At 58.9% G+C, this 15,126-nt stretch overlaps 2 protein-coding genes across 6 annotated transcripts; one reads left to right on the plus strand and one right to left on the minus strand.

Moving 5' to 3' along the window:
• The first annotated feature begins 2,171 nt into the window (after positions 1–2,171).
• On the plus strand, positions 2,172–10,789 carry PIAS3 (protein inhibitor of activated STAT 3). 5 transcript variants are annotated; one of them, XM_070395841.1, is made up of 14 exons: positions 2,172–2,283; positions 4,499–4,916; positions 5,048–5,132; positions 5,352–5,402; positions 5,585–5,675; positions 6,117–6,251; positions 6,427–6,532; positions 7,131–7,204; positions 7,336–7,496; positions 8,250–8,383; positions 8,464–8,632; positions 8,794–8,930; positions 9,114–9,151; positions 9,652–10,789. In XM_070395841.1, exons 2-14 carry the CDS (start codon positions 4,502–4,504, stop codon positions 9,916–9,918), a joined length of 1,863 nt encoding a protein of 620 aa, XP_070251942.1. In that variant the 5' UTR covers positions 2,172–2,283; positions 4,499–4,501; the 3' UTR covers positions 9,919–10,789. The 5 variants fall into 5 exon arrangements, with proteins under 5 accessions (XP_070251942.1, XP_070251939.1, XP_070251944.1 ...); XM_070395838.1 differs by lacking the exon at positions 2,172–2,283 and adding an exon at positions 2,786–2,869; XM_070395843.1 differs by lacking the exon at positions 2,172–2,283 and adding an exon at positions 3,127–3,135.
• NUDT17 (nudix hydrolase 17) lies at positions 10,358–13,386 on the minus strand. The gene is made up of 8 exons (XM_070395844.1): positions 13,195–13,386; positions 12,895–13,078; positions 12,688–12,713; positions 12,463–12,555; positions 12,140–12,238; positions 11,794–11,930; positions 11,039–11,191; positions 10,358–10,933 (listed from the first exon to the last, which is right to left on the minus strand). Exons 1-8 carry the CDS (start codon positions 13,384–13,386, stop codon positions 10,819–10,821), a joined length of 999 nt encoding a protein of 332 aa, XP_070251945.1. The 3' UTR covers positions 10,358–10,818.
• Positions 13,387–15,126: the final 1,740 nt, after the last annotated feature.

Below are 15,126 nucleotides of genomic sequence, written 5' to 3' on the forward strand. Positions count from 1 at the left end.
TCCCAAAAACCCAGGCCCTGAAATTCTTTATTTCATAAATCTTTCTCAAAGTAACTGTAGTCCTACAGTTCCTTCTTCCTGGGCCCTCCATTTAATGGGACTTCTGTAGGGGCTTACACTCTTCTTTCACTTCCCCTCGCTTCCCCCAATTTTCTGATGTAGGAGTTTATGGGTGAAGCTTGGTAGGCCATGATGGGGCCCGGATATCTTTGAATACCCTCAATATGGAACTTGGTCCTGACTTGGAGTTTCCCTCCTTTGTCTGGTAACATTATTATACTGATATTTAAAGAGTCTGCTACCTACCAGGCACTGAAGACAGAGAGTGAAAGCACCAAAAAGGTTCTTGTGCCCATGGAGCTGGCATGTAGGATCAGATTCAGGTGCCCTGGGTCCTAGTTTTCTAGTGTCCTGTAAGGATGCTAGGACTTATAACCCCTAATAAACTATTAAAGGAGACCCCTCCTTTATGAAATCACCAGGAATGAAGGTGAGGTTAACTTTTTTCTTTTATATTTTTACAGCTTTAACAAGGTATAATTGACATACAATAATTGCATGTACTTACAGTGTACAATTTGATAAGTTTTGACATATGTATATACCCATGAAATCATCACACAATCAAGGTAATGAACATACCCATCACTCCCAAAGAGTTCCCATCTCTTTAAAAATCCTCACCCGAGGATGTTTTCCATTGATTTTGGAGAGAGGGAGGGAGGGAGGGAGGAAGGGAGGGAGCATGGACTGCCTCCGGACCTGTCTCTCTTTTTTTACTTCTCTCTATCCTTCTCCTTTTGAGATCAGTGAAAATTCTAGAAGATACAAATTAGTCCATAGTAAGTTTTGATCTAGAGGCATGAACAAAAAACGAGCTTATGGCCTGATGAAGACTCAAGTGTTGGAGTAGTTGGAATTAGGAACCAAATACTTGAACATGAGTTTAGCTTGAAGTCCCACCAATTCCTGGCCGCAAAGAAGCAAGGAAAGCCTGGATGGCGTGGCTCAGTGGTTGAGCGTGGACCCATGATCCAGGAGGTCATGGTTCGATTCCCGGTCAGGGCATATCCCTGGGTTGTGGGCTTGATCCCCAGTAGGGGGTGTGCAGGAGGCAGTCGATCAATGATTCTCATCATTGATGTTTCTCTCTGTGTCTCTCTCTCCCTTCCTCTCTGAAATCAATATATATATATTTTAAAAAAGAAGGAAAGAACCCAAGATGTCAGATGAAAGTGGACATCTCCCCTAGGGACAAAATCCAGAAGTAGCTGGGCATGGCCAGTCCAACAGGTACCTGGGACATCAGTAGGCTGCCATCTGCAGGCCTACGGCGTGGATGGGGTCTGGTGGGGAGGAGTACAGCCAAGGCTTACGCTAGATGAATTATTCATATTTATTAAAGCACTTTCTGTATGCTGATTATAGGTTTAACTGTCTTGTCACTCACTGCTGCTACACTGCAAGGCTTTCAGTCTCAGCACCTAACAATCTCTGAACAGCATTCAAATATTTGTCGACCGAATACATTGTCATTTAGATCCCAGCCAACTAACTACAAGATGCCGTATTTGCGGCCAGTACCTGTTTGGGTGCTTTCATGAGACCTGCATGTGCGTGGTTAGCTCGGTGGGGAATGGGGAGTCTGCCCAGTCCAAGGCTTTGAAGAAGGAAAGTAAGTAGCTGAGAGAGACAGGAAGATGTCTTTTCTGGGAGGTAAGAAAACTCCCCCTCTTCCCCTTCAGCAACCCCGAAGGTGTGGGGTCTCGGGTGTCCTTGGGGCGGCGGGTAGGAGGCCACAGGTAGAGCGAGGGCTTAGGTGCGCTTTGGCTTCTAGCAGCCCAGGCTTTTCCTCCAGGGTCTCATCCAAGTGGGAACCTCTCCCTGCAGTCAGATCCCGGGTCCACGGTTTCATGCCCAGCCGGCCCCCTCCCAGCGCCGGGGCCGGAGCAGAAACCGGAAGGCCGAGGTCCGAGCCGGCCGCTCTGCAGACCCGCTCCCCGGAGGAGTTAACTTCTCCAGCGCCCGACTCCGCGTCCCGCCCTCCCGCGCCCCAGATTCCGCCCCCTCCCCTCTTCCCGCCGCGCGGGCGGGCCGGCCGGAGAGGGAGGGCGGCCCCAGCCCCGGCGCTGGCCGGGCGGAGCTCCCGCCGGGCGGAGCCGAGGCTGCAGAGTCCAGCGGCGGGACTGACCTCTAGCTGTGCAGGCGGCTGGCGCCGCGCGCCCCCTCCCCCACCGGCCAGCCCCCCTCGGAGCGCCCTCCCCGCTCCCCGAAGCCGAGCTGGTAAGTCGCGCTCCGCACCGAACTTTGCTGCGGCCGGACCGGAGCTGCGCGGTAGTTGGGGGGGTCGGGAACGGGGCTAGGGAACAGCGTCCGGAGCTGAACTGGTCGCAGCTCCAGGGCGCCCCTAAACCGGGCCGATCGCTCCCGTCCCCGAGGCGCGACTCCGCATCTCGCTGGTGGAACTTGCGGGGGAACTTCGCACCCCTCCCCCACGGCTGGGCTCGGCAACCCCGACTCCTCCCGGATGGCTCCTCCCTCCGCCCCGGCGCCAGCCCCTCCCGAGCCCCCGGGCCGCCCCCCTTAACCGCCGGGGACCCCGCGACCTCGCGACCCCGAGCCGTGCGCCCTCCCCGCCACCCGGCGCGCAGCGCGGCCCCTGACGTGCGGGCCGGTCCCGGCGGTGGGAGGGGCTGCGGCCGAGCCGTCCCGCGCGCGGCGGGCGGGGCCGGGGGCGGGCGCCGGACGGGGCGGAGCAGCCGCGGTCGGCGGCCGGCGCGGGGCGGAGAGTCGCGCGCCGGTGCCTGGGCCTGGCCGGCCCCGCTCGCGCCCGCGATGCCTCAAGATGGCGGAGCTGGGCGAGCTGAAGGTGCCGGGCCTGCCGTCCGCCGGGGCCCGGGCCGGGGCGGCGGCGGGGACGGGCGCGGCGGGCCGGCGGGCGGGAGCGCGCGGGCGGCCGGGGCTGGGACGCGAGCAGCCGGCAGTGGGCGAGGAGGGCTGCGGCGTGGCTCGGGGGCGGGGCCGGGGCAGAGGCAGGGGTGGGGCCGAGGGGTGCAGCGGGGGGGCCGCGGCGCAGGGGGCGGGGCGCGGGGCAGTGCAGGGGGAGGGCTGAGGGGTGCATCTGGGGAAGCCGAGGTGCATGGGGCGGGGCGCGGGGGCCGCGGTGCAGGGGGCGGGACTGGGGTGCAGCTGCGGGGGGGGGACCTCGGCGCAGGGGGCGGAGCTGAGGGGTGCGTCTGGGGAGGCCGAGGCGCAGGGGGCGGGGACGCGGGGCAGATGTAGGGGTGCATGGGGCGGGGGAGCCGAGGTGCAGGGGCGGGGCCGGGGCAGATGCAGGGGTGGCAGCGGGGGTGGCCGAGGCGCAGGGGGCGGGGACGCGAGTAGAAGTCGCATTTGGCAGTGGAAGCGGAGGTAGGGGTCGTGGAGGCGGAGGGGCCCGTCGATCGAGGCCTGGAGATGTGTCGGGGCGGACGTGGGGCCGGGGTGCAGGCTCCTCTGGGAGGTGGGCGCCGTGCGGCCCGAGCCTTGGGCAGGGCCCTTGGCAGAGGCATCCGGTGCCCGCAGGCAGGTCCTGCTCCAGTGGGTGTGAAACTCGGGTGGGAAGACGGAGGTTCTTGTGGAGCCCGCGGGGAAATCAGAGGCCAGGAAAGGAGGAGGGCAGAGCCGTGGCGGAGCGCGTGCTCCCGCAGTCCTCAGAGGGCCCGGAGCCATGGGCCTCCGGTGCGGGGAGGGTTGAGGAGGGCTAGCAAGGCCTGCCCAGGGCAGGGGCTCCTAGACATTCTCGCTGAACCACCTCGCCCCCAGTTTTGGTCTTGTTTCCCTCAAGAAGTAGGACTGAGGGAGGGGTGGTTATGTAAATGACACTGAGAAAGGATTTGGGGGAGTTGTCAGCATTGAACCCGACCTCAAAACCCTGGCCAGGAAGCTTCGGGAGCTTGGGGAGAACAGCGGAGGTGGATTGAGGTGTGGGGAGGTGTGGCCACGGGGCCCAATCCTCCAGCCAATCCTCCAGCCGCCTGGCCCTTCTCCCCTGTGGGCTGTCTGGCCGCAGGAAATCCCGTCTTCCCTCTCTTCCCTGTCTCCCGTCCTCTGCCCTGGAGGCTGGGAGGGGTTTGAGAGTCTGAGAAAGAGCAGGAAAGGAAGTAAACAGCTTGAAGGAGAGTCCAGGCTGCGGGCAGGATGGAGGTAGGAGGCTGTGGTGGGCTCAGAGGTGTGCCAGAGGCTGGCTTGCTGTCTGCCCCCTGCCCCCACCTGGTCAGCTTGCAGGTGTGGGCAGCTAGGTTGCTCAAGTTCTGGGGATCCTGGGTAGGTAGACTGGAGAGAGTTACTAAAGTGGAACCAGGGTGTGCCTTTGGCCAGGTTGGCTGTCTGGCAGTAAACCACAGGCCGAAAGCACCCTTCGGATCAGCGCTGGAAAGAGGCACTGCCCACCTGGTAGCTGAGCCCGTGTCTGAGGCCTCTGTAAGGCAGGATTCTCAAGCGTCTCTGTTCTCCACAGCACATGGTGATGAGTTTCCGGGTGTCTGAGCTGCAGGTGCTCCTTGGCTTTGCTGGCCGGAACAAGAGTGGACGGAAGCACGAACTCCTGGCCAAGGCCCTGCACCTCCTCAAGTCCAGCTGTGCCCCCAGCGTCCAGATGAAGATCAAAGAGCTTTACCGCCGGCGCTTCCCCCGCAAGACACTGGGGCCCTCTGATCTCTCCCTTCTCTCTCTGCCCCCCGGGACCCCTCCGGTGGGCTCCTCTGGTCCTTTGGCTCCCATCCCCCCGGCCCTCTTGGCCCCTGGCACCTTGCTGGGCCCCAAGCGTGAAGTGGACATGCACCCTCCTCTGCCCCAGCCTGTGCACCCCGATGTCACCATGAAACCATTGCCCTTCTATGAAGTCTACGGGGAGCTTATCCGGCCCACCACCCTCGGTACGGCTCTCTGTGGTCCCTCGGTTCTCCCTGGACTCCGTGCCTCTTCCCAAGCCTTTCCCAGGCTTTAATCCCGTGGAATCATCAGCCGGGGCTCGGGCGTGGTTGTAACTGCCCCTTCTTGTCCTCAGCGTCTACCTCTAGCCAGCGGTTTGAGGAAGCGCACTTCACGTTTGCGCTCACGCCCCAGCAAGTGCAGCAGATCCTCACGTCCAGGTGCATCTCTTCAGTGCTCTCACTGCCCCCAGGGTTAGCCTGGCCTCTGCTCTTCCTCTTGGCCCTGCTCTCCCTGTCCATCCCCTTGAACCTGCTTTGTCTCTCATTCTCTTGTGTGGCCCTTTGCTGTCCCCTGGTCCTAACTTTCTGTGTCTCCGTCCATTCACCCTGCCCTCCGGGGCCACATCCTGATACCTCTCCCTCCTCTCCCTGTGACAGAGAGGTCCTGCCGGGAGCCAAATGCGATTATACCATCCAGGTGCAGCTAAGGTGAGCCGAGCTTCCTCACTCCCTGCCGGGCCCCCTTGGGGGTGGGAGTGCAGTGAGAGTATGGCAGGTACGCTGAGGGGATATCCTTGCTCTGCCACGTCCACCAGCCCTGGGCTCTTGTTTTATGCTGGGGATTCAGCTCAAGAAACTGAACCCCATTCTTTTCTCTCATCTCGTCCTAGGTTCTGTCTCTGTGAGACCAGCTGCCCCCAGGAGGATTATTTCCCTCCCAACCTCTTTGTCAAGGTCAATGGGAAACTGTGCCCCCTGCCGGTAAATGCTCTCCCCTTCTGTTTCAGTTCCTAAATGTTTACTACAAACCTGTTATGAAAGAGACATGTGTAGCAGTGCCTGGCACACAGTAGGTACTCAGTTAACTGGTCGAATCAATATCATCCAGAGAGTGCTAAGATAGAGCTGAACAAGGGTTCTGTCAGAATCCAGAGGAGTGATGTTAGTTCAACCCAAATGTTCAGGGAAGGCTTCTCAGAGGTGATGACTCTAGAGCCGGGCGTTGGACCAAATGGGGCATCCCTGCTCTTCCTCCTCTAGAACTCAGTGAGCGGGTTCCTGTCACCTAGGAATGAACGCCATACACAGTGATAGTGCTCCTGTCACTGAGTGGGCCCATCTCCTGGGTCAGTGAGCTGGCCTTCCCTCCAGGGAGTGAGGAACCCGAGACCGGACGTGTTGACCAGTCTCTCCCTTCCCCAGGGTTACCTTCCTCCCACCAAGAATGGGGCTGAGCCCAAGAGGCCCAGCCGCCCCATCAACATCACTCCCCTGGCTCGACTCTCGGCCACTGTTCCCAACACCATCGTGGTCAACTGGTCATCTGAGTTCGGACGGGTGAGCATGGCTGCGTCAGGGAGGATGGAGAAGCCGGCAGTGCAGGGAGTGGGAGGAATGTTTGGGAAGCCTCTTCCTCTCTGTGGGTCTCTCTGCTGCCCCTGGTCCTCATGGGACGAAGGGTCGGGGGGTGGTGTGCAGAGCAGAGGCTAACTGTCTCCCCACCTCCAAGTAGAATTACTCCTTGTCTGTGTACCTGGTGAGGCAGCTGACGGCAGGGACCCTTCTACAGAAACTCAGAGCAAAGGGCATCCGGAACCCAGACCACTCCCGGGCACTGAGTGAGTAGCACCCTGCCCCTCTTCCCACTCTCACCTGGATCCTCACCTTCCCACTCTCACCTGGATCCTCACCTTCCCACTCTCACCTGGATCCAAGTTTTCCCGGCCCTCTAGCCTTTTGAATCAAACCCAGACCCCTCTGACAATTTACCTCACTTCTCACATTAACCTCAACCTCCCCTTACCCCCTTACCAATCATAGTGGTGGAGAAGTCGGACCCCTCCCAGGCACCTCGTGACGCCCTTGCATTCCCTAACTCTGGCTCCACTGGAATATGGGTTCTCCCCACTGGAAAGGATCTTTAGGGTCATCTACTCTCACCCTCTCCTGATGCTTCAGTTCCCTCTAGGTCATCTCTGCCAGAGTGTCACCAGCTGTATTTAAGCATCTTCAGGGATCGGGAGATCTCCCCACCCACAACATCACACCCCTTCATAATCCGATCCCAGACCACTCCCAGGTGACAGCCCGCTGGCCCCCAAAGGCTCGCTACCCAGTGGCCTCTCAGCCAGCGCCATCTGCTTCCGGCCTCACCACCTGCCAGGCTTCCTCGCCAGCCTCGCTTGCCTCATGGCTCTGGCTTCACTCTTGTTTCAGTCAAGGAGAAACTGACCGCTGACCCGGACAGTGAGGTGGCCACCACAAGTCTCCGGGTGTCACTCATGTGCCCGGTGGGTACCAGGGAGAAGAGAAGGGGGAGGAGGGTTGGCTTAAACCTCTGGACTCAGAGGAGGCTGCCTGGGGCCACTAGAGTGAGGCTTTCCGGGGCGTGGGGCTCTGACCAGAGAACTCCTCTCCGCAGCTCGGGAAGATGCGCTTGACCGTCCCTTGTCGTGCCCTCACCTGCGCCCACCTGCAGAGCTTCGATGCTGCCCTGTATCTGCAGATGAATGAGAAGAAGCCAACATGGACGTGTCCTGTGTGTGACAAGAAGGCTCCCTATGAATCTCTTATCATTGATGGGTAGGGCCACTCTGCTTTCTGTTTTGTCCTTTCCTAGGACAGCCACTGGGACTCGCTCTCGCTCTCACATACATGCACGTGTATAGATATGTGTTTATGTGTGTATATACATATACATACACATATGTACTCTATCCCCTTTTATAATATCTACTTACATATTCCCAACATTGAGGACTTACTACATGCTAGGCATGGCTCTGAGCACTCGGCACACCTGTTTCCTTGTGTCCTCATAATAACTGTGACAGAGGTACCATCCTTACAAGAGAGGAAACTGGGGCCTAGAGAGATGGAGTATTTTGCCCAAAGTTACGTTATTAGTGAGTGGCAGAGCCACTGTAGCGAACTATTACAGTGCTTACAACGACCGGACCTCTCACCGAGCCCAGCAATAAAGTTGAGGGCCTGGATATGCTGACCTAGCGAGTTCTCTGGCCCCTTCCAGACCTGCGTCACGGTTCTTGCTCCCAGGCCCTTTTCAGGGTGGTGCGTGGAGTTCCCTATCTCTGCTTCTTGTTTTGTCCCTGGTACTACATGTGATAGATGCTTAGAAGATACTTGTTTTAAAACTTTTTTCAAAGCTCTTTTACATGCAGTACTTGGTTCTAACAACTCAGCTCAGTGGGGGGAGATGATATCCCCATTTTACAGATGTGGAAACTGAGGTTCAGGAAGATGAGTAGCAGAATTTTCTGGCTGTTGTCCCTGCCATCTCCCAGTCCCATGAAGTCCCTTCTCTCCCTCCCCCAGTTTATTCATGGAGATTCTTAATTCCTGTTCGGACTGTGATGAGATCCAGTTCATGGAAGATGGATCCTGGTGCCCATTGAAACCCAAGAAGGAGGCATCTGAGGTTTGCCCCCCGCCAGGGTATGGGCTGGATGGTGAGTGACCTCCTGTCCCCCAGCTGAGCTAAGTCTTGAATGGCCTCTTCTCTGAGACACAGTCTCCTTGTCACCCACAGGCCCCCAGTACAGCCCAGTCCAAGAGGGCAATCCATCAGAGAATAAGAAGAAGGTTGAAGTTATTGACCTGACAATAGAAAGCTCATCAGATGAGGAGGATCTGCCCCCGACCAAGAAGCATTGCCCTGTTACCTCAGCTGCCATCCCGGCTCTGCCTGGAAGCAAAGGGTATGAGGAAATAGTCTGAACCTATTGCCGAAGGAACAGGAAAAAGTCAGGAGAGCTTTCTGGTCACGGGGCAAAGCCTGGTGCAGAGGGGACTCCGGGGGCCGAGCCGGGCGAGGGAATCGGGGGTCCGCTGGCTGCCCCAGCTCCTTGTCTCCTCACAGGGTCCTGGCATCTGGTCACCAGCCGTCGTCGTCGGTGCTACGGAGCCCTGCGATGGGGGCGCTGGGCGGCGAGTTCCTGTCCAGTCTCCCACTGCACGAGTACCCACCTGCCTTCCCCCTGGGGGCGGACATCCAAGGTAAGATGCCCCACCAAGTGGGGCCCCTCACTGTTCCATCCTCCCCGGAACCGGGTCAGAACCCGCTCCCTTTCAGAGCTTCCTGGGTCTCTGCAAAGGGCCACAATCCAGGGAACTCCTTTTTGTTTTTTTTTGCGGTGAAGGGGTCAGACAGGAAGTTGATTTTAATTTTTTTCTTCCCAGGTTTAGATTTATTTTCTTTCCTTCAGACTGAAAGTCAGGTAAGTGATCCCTTCTCCTATGAAGTTCTCAGGTTCCTGAAGCTTCCTTTCTGGGCACCAGTGGGCACCCCCCTCTCTCACTTTCCCTGTGCACCTAAATCGGCTTCTCTGAGAGAGAGGAGGGGGTGGAACAGGCAGTTTATTTCCCTCCGAGGCCCCCCTAGTACTTCCTCAGATTCTCACCTACGTCTTCCTCGATCCCTATTGCTGTTCTGTCTCCAGATTTCAGTATAGTCCGCCCCTCGCCGGCTCACCCTCCGTGCCCCTGTGCACTGAGCTCCATGCCTGCCTCCTCCGGACATTCCTCACTTCAGACACCCACAAGGCAGGGAGGCAGGGTGGGTGTGGGAAAGTAGGGAAAGAATCAGAGAGGCTCCCTGCTTCTCAGAGAGGAACTCGGGACCCAGAGGGGTTGCTTTATCCAGGATGTTTCCGAGATGAGTGATGGGAGGCAGGTAAAGAACGGATAAAACCTTACACTGTGCCCTTGATTCCCCCAGCACTACGGCCCCTCCGTCATCACCTCGCTAGATGAGCAGGATGCCCTTGGCCATTTCTTCCAGTACCGAGGGACCCCTTCCCACTTCCTGGGCCCATTAGCCCCCGCACTGGGGAACTCTCACCGCAGCACCACTCCAGCACCCCCTCCTGGCCGAGTCAGTAGCATTGTGGCTCCTGGGGGGGCCTTGAGGGAGGGGCACGGAGGACCCCTGCCCCCAGGCCCCTCTTTGACTGGCTGCAGGTCAGACATCATCTCCCTGGACTGAGTCCCCTGGATTATGGAGCCTTCACTGTCTCCCAGCAAGGATGGGCAAGGATGCTGTGGAGTCCAGAGCTCTGGCCACTCTGCCCCTGAGGGGGGGTTGGCCACAGGCAAGAAAGACCTTCAGACACTAGTTTTTGGCCTCATTTCTGCCTGACAAGGCCGGCATCCAAAGGGTTAATATTTAACCTCTTTTAAAGGACATTGGGTCCTTCCTACTTTTTGAAGTGTTCTTGAGATGGCTGGCATATTCCTTTGGGTATGCTAGCGTAGGCAGTGGGAGGCAAATGGGATGGGATGGGAGTTGCGGGGAGGGCTGAATTCTATGCCCTCTCTTCCCAGTCCCCGAACCATGGCTCAGTTCCGTCCCCAGAGCCACTGTCTCTTCATGTCCATCCGTTCTCTTTGGCCAAACAGACAGGTGGAGAACTCAGACAGACACATGGACAGAGAACTCTATTTTGGGTTGTAGATTTTTTGTACATAAACAAGGAAAACCAAAATACATCCAAAGACGACTTCCCCTGCTTCCTACTTCCCAGTGTATCTCCCTGAGGCGGAGACAAGGCCTTAGCCCTGACCCCCAGGAGTCTGGGAGCAGGGCCCGGCCCATGCCTGGGGCTCTCTCTATTTATATATTTAAGTTCACAGTGTTTCTCACGCTGACCAGCCCAGCGCGCGCGCCTCTAAAGGCCCGCAGCCTGTGGTGAGGTCTGGCTGACTCTGCACCTTTCCTGGGAGGTGGGAGGACCCTTGTGTTGTCCCCAGTCTCCTTTTTCAGGCTCCTCCAGGGCCTAGGACCTCTGTTGTAATTTTACTTTTTATTCCCAAAGTTGTAGCAAAGTTCTTACCCATAATAAAGGTTGTGAATCTTCTGTGTCATAGAGGTGGGCTGGGGAGGGGATTATGCACTTGGTTTTCCAGGTCCCTGGTTTGGGGGGAGGGGGTCCACGTTCTGTTCTTCCTTTGCAGGCCCAGGGTCCACACGAGCTCCAGTTGCACATGGTAGGGGCGTCACCCTGAGGGTTCCCAAGGGCAGTTGTTCTTCCTCCCCGGCCCCCTCCCCCACCCTCCACCCCCGTGCTCTAGTGCCTTCAGCCCAGTACTGGGGAACCCTCCCTCACCTGCCCAGGTGTTGCAGCCAGAGCCTGAGGGCAAACTTGGTCCCAGTGCTGACCCTCTCTTTGCCTTCTGCCGTGGCCGGGGTCATCTGCAGCAGTGTGGACATGGGCAGGGCCAGAGGTCGGACTTCTCCCCCCTCCTCCAGTTCCATGGCACTGCACCACAACAACCCGTGTGTGAGCTCTGGCTTAGCCACTTCCATAGCCGTTAGGCCGTCTAACCCCCCCCCCCCCCCCAACCACCCCTGGAGAGGGGTGGGTGGTGGGTACCTCCTTGTACAGAAAGGAAACAGGTTCAGGGAGGTCAAATGGCGCCCCTATGGGAGAGGGGGCACAAACCCAGGTCTTCAGGGCCAGTCAGAGCAGGAAGCCTTGGCGTTTCGAAGGACGGTGTCTTTGATCTCTGTGTTCTCTTCTCATTATCAGTTGACCAACTCACCCCCTCATCCAGGGTTCCTCAAACTTTTTAAACAGGGGGCCAGTTCACTGTCCCTCAGACCGTTGGAGGGCCGGACTATAGTTTTAAAAAAAACTATGAACAAATTCCTATGCACACTGCACATATCTTATTTTGAAGTAAAAAAACAAAACGGGAACAAATACAGCATTTGTATCGCATGTGGCCCGCGGGCCGTGGTTTGAGGACCCCTGCCCTAATCTCTCCCATCACTCAAGTCCCCCCTCACCCCCGGAAACAAGCTTTTTTTCAATGTGTATGTGTTGGTGTGTGGGAGGGTCAGGGAGCAGCTCTTACTTACACGACTGAGGGCGGCAGGTCCTGGGAGAGAGGTCTGGGTGCCTCTATCCCATCCTCTGAGGCGGCCACTGCGGCTGCTACCTCTGGGCCCAGCCAGAGGAAGGCGCTCACCTCACTTGGGTTTGGTTGGATCCGCGCCTGGGGCCAGACATGTTGATCCCTTTATCATGGCCTCTGGCAGGAGGCCTGTTCTGATCACAACCACCCACTGGTGGATGGAGAGGAACTTGGGGCCGGGAGGAAGGCTTCCCCTGACACGCCCTGAACCCCCAACCTTAGTCACAGTGAGACCAGCCTGCTTGGGCCTCCCCAGCCCGGTACCTTTCCTCCCCCTCCCCCACCCCTACCTGCAGCTGCTCCTGCGACTCCTGGGAGACCACCAGCAGGTAGAGAACGACATGATGGTATTTGGGGGGACCCCAGCTCAGCCTAGGAGGGTAGGCGGACTAAGAAGAAAATGGCAAAAATGAGAACTTCCTGTCTCTCCTTGAGATTGAAAATATAGTTGAGGAAGTGGAGGGTAGAGATGGCGCAGGAGGGACACGGGTGAGGAACAGGGATTTGGGAACTCCAGACCACCCACTCTCCAAAGGCAGGCGTGGCTGTTCCCTGGGCTCTGGTGGGGTAGAGGCTGAGGGTTCTAGGTTAAACAGAGGGGCCCCTGTCTCACCTCCCATAACCCCAGGGGGACCCACGAGAACTGGCCCTGGGGCAGCTGCAGTCCACTCTCTTCCCAAAGCTCTCGGAGGCCTGCGTCCAGCAGCTGCAGAGAGAGGCCAGGTCAGACGCCAGGCCTGACCTCCGAGGCCTGGGCCCCTCCCCGGCCGCACCCCGCGGGTCCCAGAGGCCTCCGCTCAGGACGGTGCAGGGTGTGCGGGGCGGGCCGCATGGTTACCGCTTCGCCAGGGTCCACGTGGCCGCCTGCAACAACAGGGCCCGGGCGGTGAGCGGCGTGTGCCTGGCCGGCCGCTCACTGTCACTGCCCCGCGGTGGGCAGGGCGCGGGGGGGCCGGTGATGAGGGCCAGACCCCTCCCGCGCCTTCGGGCTCCCGGGCCGCGAGCAGCGTTTCCGGGGACGGGCCCGTGTCCTCGGGGCGCTCACCTGGGGGCACCCAGAGGTTGGGGGAGACTCGGAGGGTGCGTGTCCTTCGTGTCAACAAGACCGTCTGGTCGCTGGACTGCAGGACGACGGCCACGCCCAGGTCCACGCCGCGGCTCGCGGGCAGCTCGGCTCCCGGCGGCGGGGGCTGCCGGTCCAGGGCCGCGAAGGGGCAGAAGGCGGGTCGCTGGCGGGAGGGAGCCGCGCGGGGTCAGGTTTCCGCCGCGGGGCGCCCGGCCCGGCCCAGGCCCCGCCTGCAGCCGCCCCCCGCCCCGCCCCCTGCCCGGCCCGCGGAGCCCCCACCTGGAGCGGGAGCCGGGCCGTGGCGCCGGGGAAGGGCCCGGCCGAGAGGAGCAGCTGCCCGCGCCGCAGGCCGCAGTGTGTGGGCCACGGCCCGCGCCCGGCCCCGGCGCCCAGGAGGCCGCACACGCTCTGCGCGAAGCCCACCGGCCGCGGGCGCCCCGAGAGCAGCAGCAGCACCCGCGCCTCCGCCATCGCCGCCCCGGGGTCACCGGCCGCCTGGCGCCCTCTGCTGGCCGAGGGGCGCCCCCTCGGGCCGCGCGGTCGGAAGAAGCCAGAACGTTCCCGGAAAATTTTAGGCATCACATTTGGAGAAGATCCGTGGGTGTGATGTTAATAACTAACAAAGGAGATCACCTCTCAGTTTTCAGCTCTTTCCTCCCATCTCTGTTTCGGACAGTGACCCCCCTGACCGAACGATTTCTGGACGCAACGTCCCCTCCCAACCAGCCCCAGCCCCTCCCCACACTGCACACCTGTTACACAGGTGTCCCTCATTCATTGCATGTCTCCTAACCAGATGCCCAGAAAACATTTTAGACCTCGGTCCCCACCCCCCCAACCCCCCACTTCCTTTCGCCTCAGTTCTGGCAGGACTCCCAGCCCTTCTTTCCAGTCACATCCTGTTTGCAGTTCCCCCAGAACCAGGCTCCGCTTCCCTCTGGGGTTCTTTTCCTCCATTGGCAAATCCTTCTCCAGATCAAACCTCACGCCCTATGGCCTTCCCCCCAGGGCCTCTCTGTACATGGAACTTCCCTTTATAGCCCCCCCCCCCCCCCCATACTTCTTTGTACTTGTCTCCTCCCACTGGGCCGTGTGCTTAGGCATAGTGGTCTTTGTGCCCCAAGGTCTGGCCTAGTACTGGGTATGTAATAGGTGCTCAGTGAACGCCTGCCGGTGAGCAGCCTGAAGGCAGCGATGGCATCTTGTCTATCTTTGTATATTATATCTAGTACAGGGGGGGCCCTCAGCCAGGCCTATGCCCTCTTGCAGTCTGGGAACCCTCGGAGGATGTCCACCTGCTGGCTTAGGCCCACTCCCTGGGGGACCAGGCCCAAGCTGGCAGTCAGACATCCCTCTGGCAGCCCGGCAGCCCGCGGGGGATGTCCACTTGCCAGCGGGGAGCAGGCCTAAGCTGCAGTTGGACATCCTTAGCTCTGCTGAGGAGGCAGGAGAGGCTCCCACCACCACCGCTATACTGACAGCCATCAGCCTGGCTTGTGGCTGAGCAGAGCTCCCCCTGTGGGAGCTCTGATCACCAGGGGGCAGCTCCTGCATTGAGCATCTGCCCCCTGGTGGTCAGAGTGTCATAGTGACCAGTCATTCTGCTGTTAGGGTCAATTTGCATATTACCCTTTTATTATATAGGATAGAGGCCTGGTGCACAGGTGGGGCTGCCTGGTTTGCCCTGAAGGGTGTCCCGGATCAGGGTGGGGGTCCCGCTGGGGTGCCTGGCCAGCCTGGGTGAGGGGCTGATGGCTGTTTGCAGGCTGGCCACACCCCCTTTAGGGTGGGGGGGTCCCCACTGGGGTGCCTGGCCAGTCTGGGTGAGGGACTGAGGGCCGTTTTCAGGCTGGCCAAACCCCCCGGCGATGGAAGCTCCCAGCCTCTCCTTTTTTTCCTTTTTATTCTGTGATTTTATTTACCTTCTACAATTGAAACTTCGTACAGGGCAGGCAGGAGGGAAGCCTCCTGCTTGCTCCAGCTTGTGGGTTAATTTGCATATAGTCACTCTGATTGGCTGGTGGGCGTGGCTTAAGGCGTAGTGAATGTATGGTCAATTTGCACGTTTGTATTTTATTAGTGTATATAATGGCTAGCAATTAATTGGCACTTAAATGCTTAATGAATTAGAACCAACATTGGTAAGAGGAAACTGAAGAGATTATAAAACAAAACCTGACTGCTTTAAATGATTGAAGCTGCTCTGACAAA

The sequence above is a fragment of the Myotis yumanensis genome, unplaced genomic scaffold (genome assembly GCF_028538775.1).
Source record: "Myotis yumanensis isolate MYYU_CA2020_CCGP unplaced genomic scaffold, mMyoYum1.0.hap1 SCAF_17, whole genome shotgun sequence".
Lineage (NCBI taxonomy): Eukaryota > Metazoa > Chordata > Mammalia > Chiroptera > Vespertilionidae > Myotis > Myotis yumanensis.

Bases quoted from the DNA above. Each gene is read 5' to 3' on its own strand.
- PIAS3 (XM_070395838.1), top strand. From the start codon at position 2,846: ATGGCGGAGCTGGGCGAGCTGAAG. The intron at 5,403-5,584 runs GTGAGCCGAGCT...ATCTCGTCCTAG, and splicing joins ACCATCCAGGTGCAGCTAAG to GTTCTGTCTCTGTGAGACCA. The intron at 7,205-7,335 runs GTGGGTACCAGG...TCCTCTCCGCAG, and splicing joins GGGTGTCACTCATGTGCCCG to CTCGGGAAGATGCGCTTGAC.
- NUDT17 (XM_070395844.1), bottom strand. From the start codon at position 13,386: ATGGCGGAGGCGCGGGTGCTGCTGCTGCTCTCGGGGCGCCCGCGGCCG. The intron at 12,556-12,687 runs GTAACCATGCGG...CTCTCTCTGCAG, and splicing joins ACGTGGACCCTGGCGAAGCG to CTGCTGGACGCAGGCCTCCG. The intron at 10,934-11,038 runs GTGAGGGAGGGT...GGGAACCCTCAG, and splicing joins TGGCTGCAACACCTGGGCAG to GGTGACGCCCCTACCATGTG.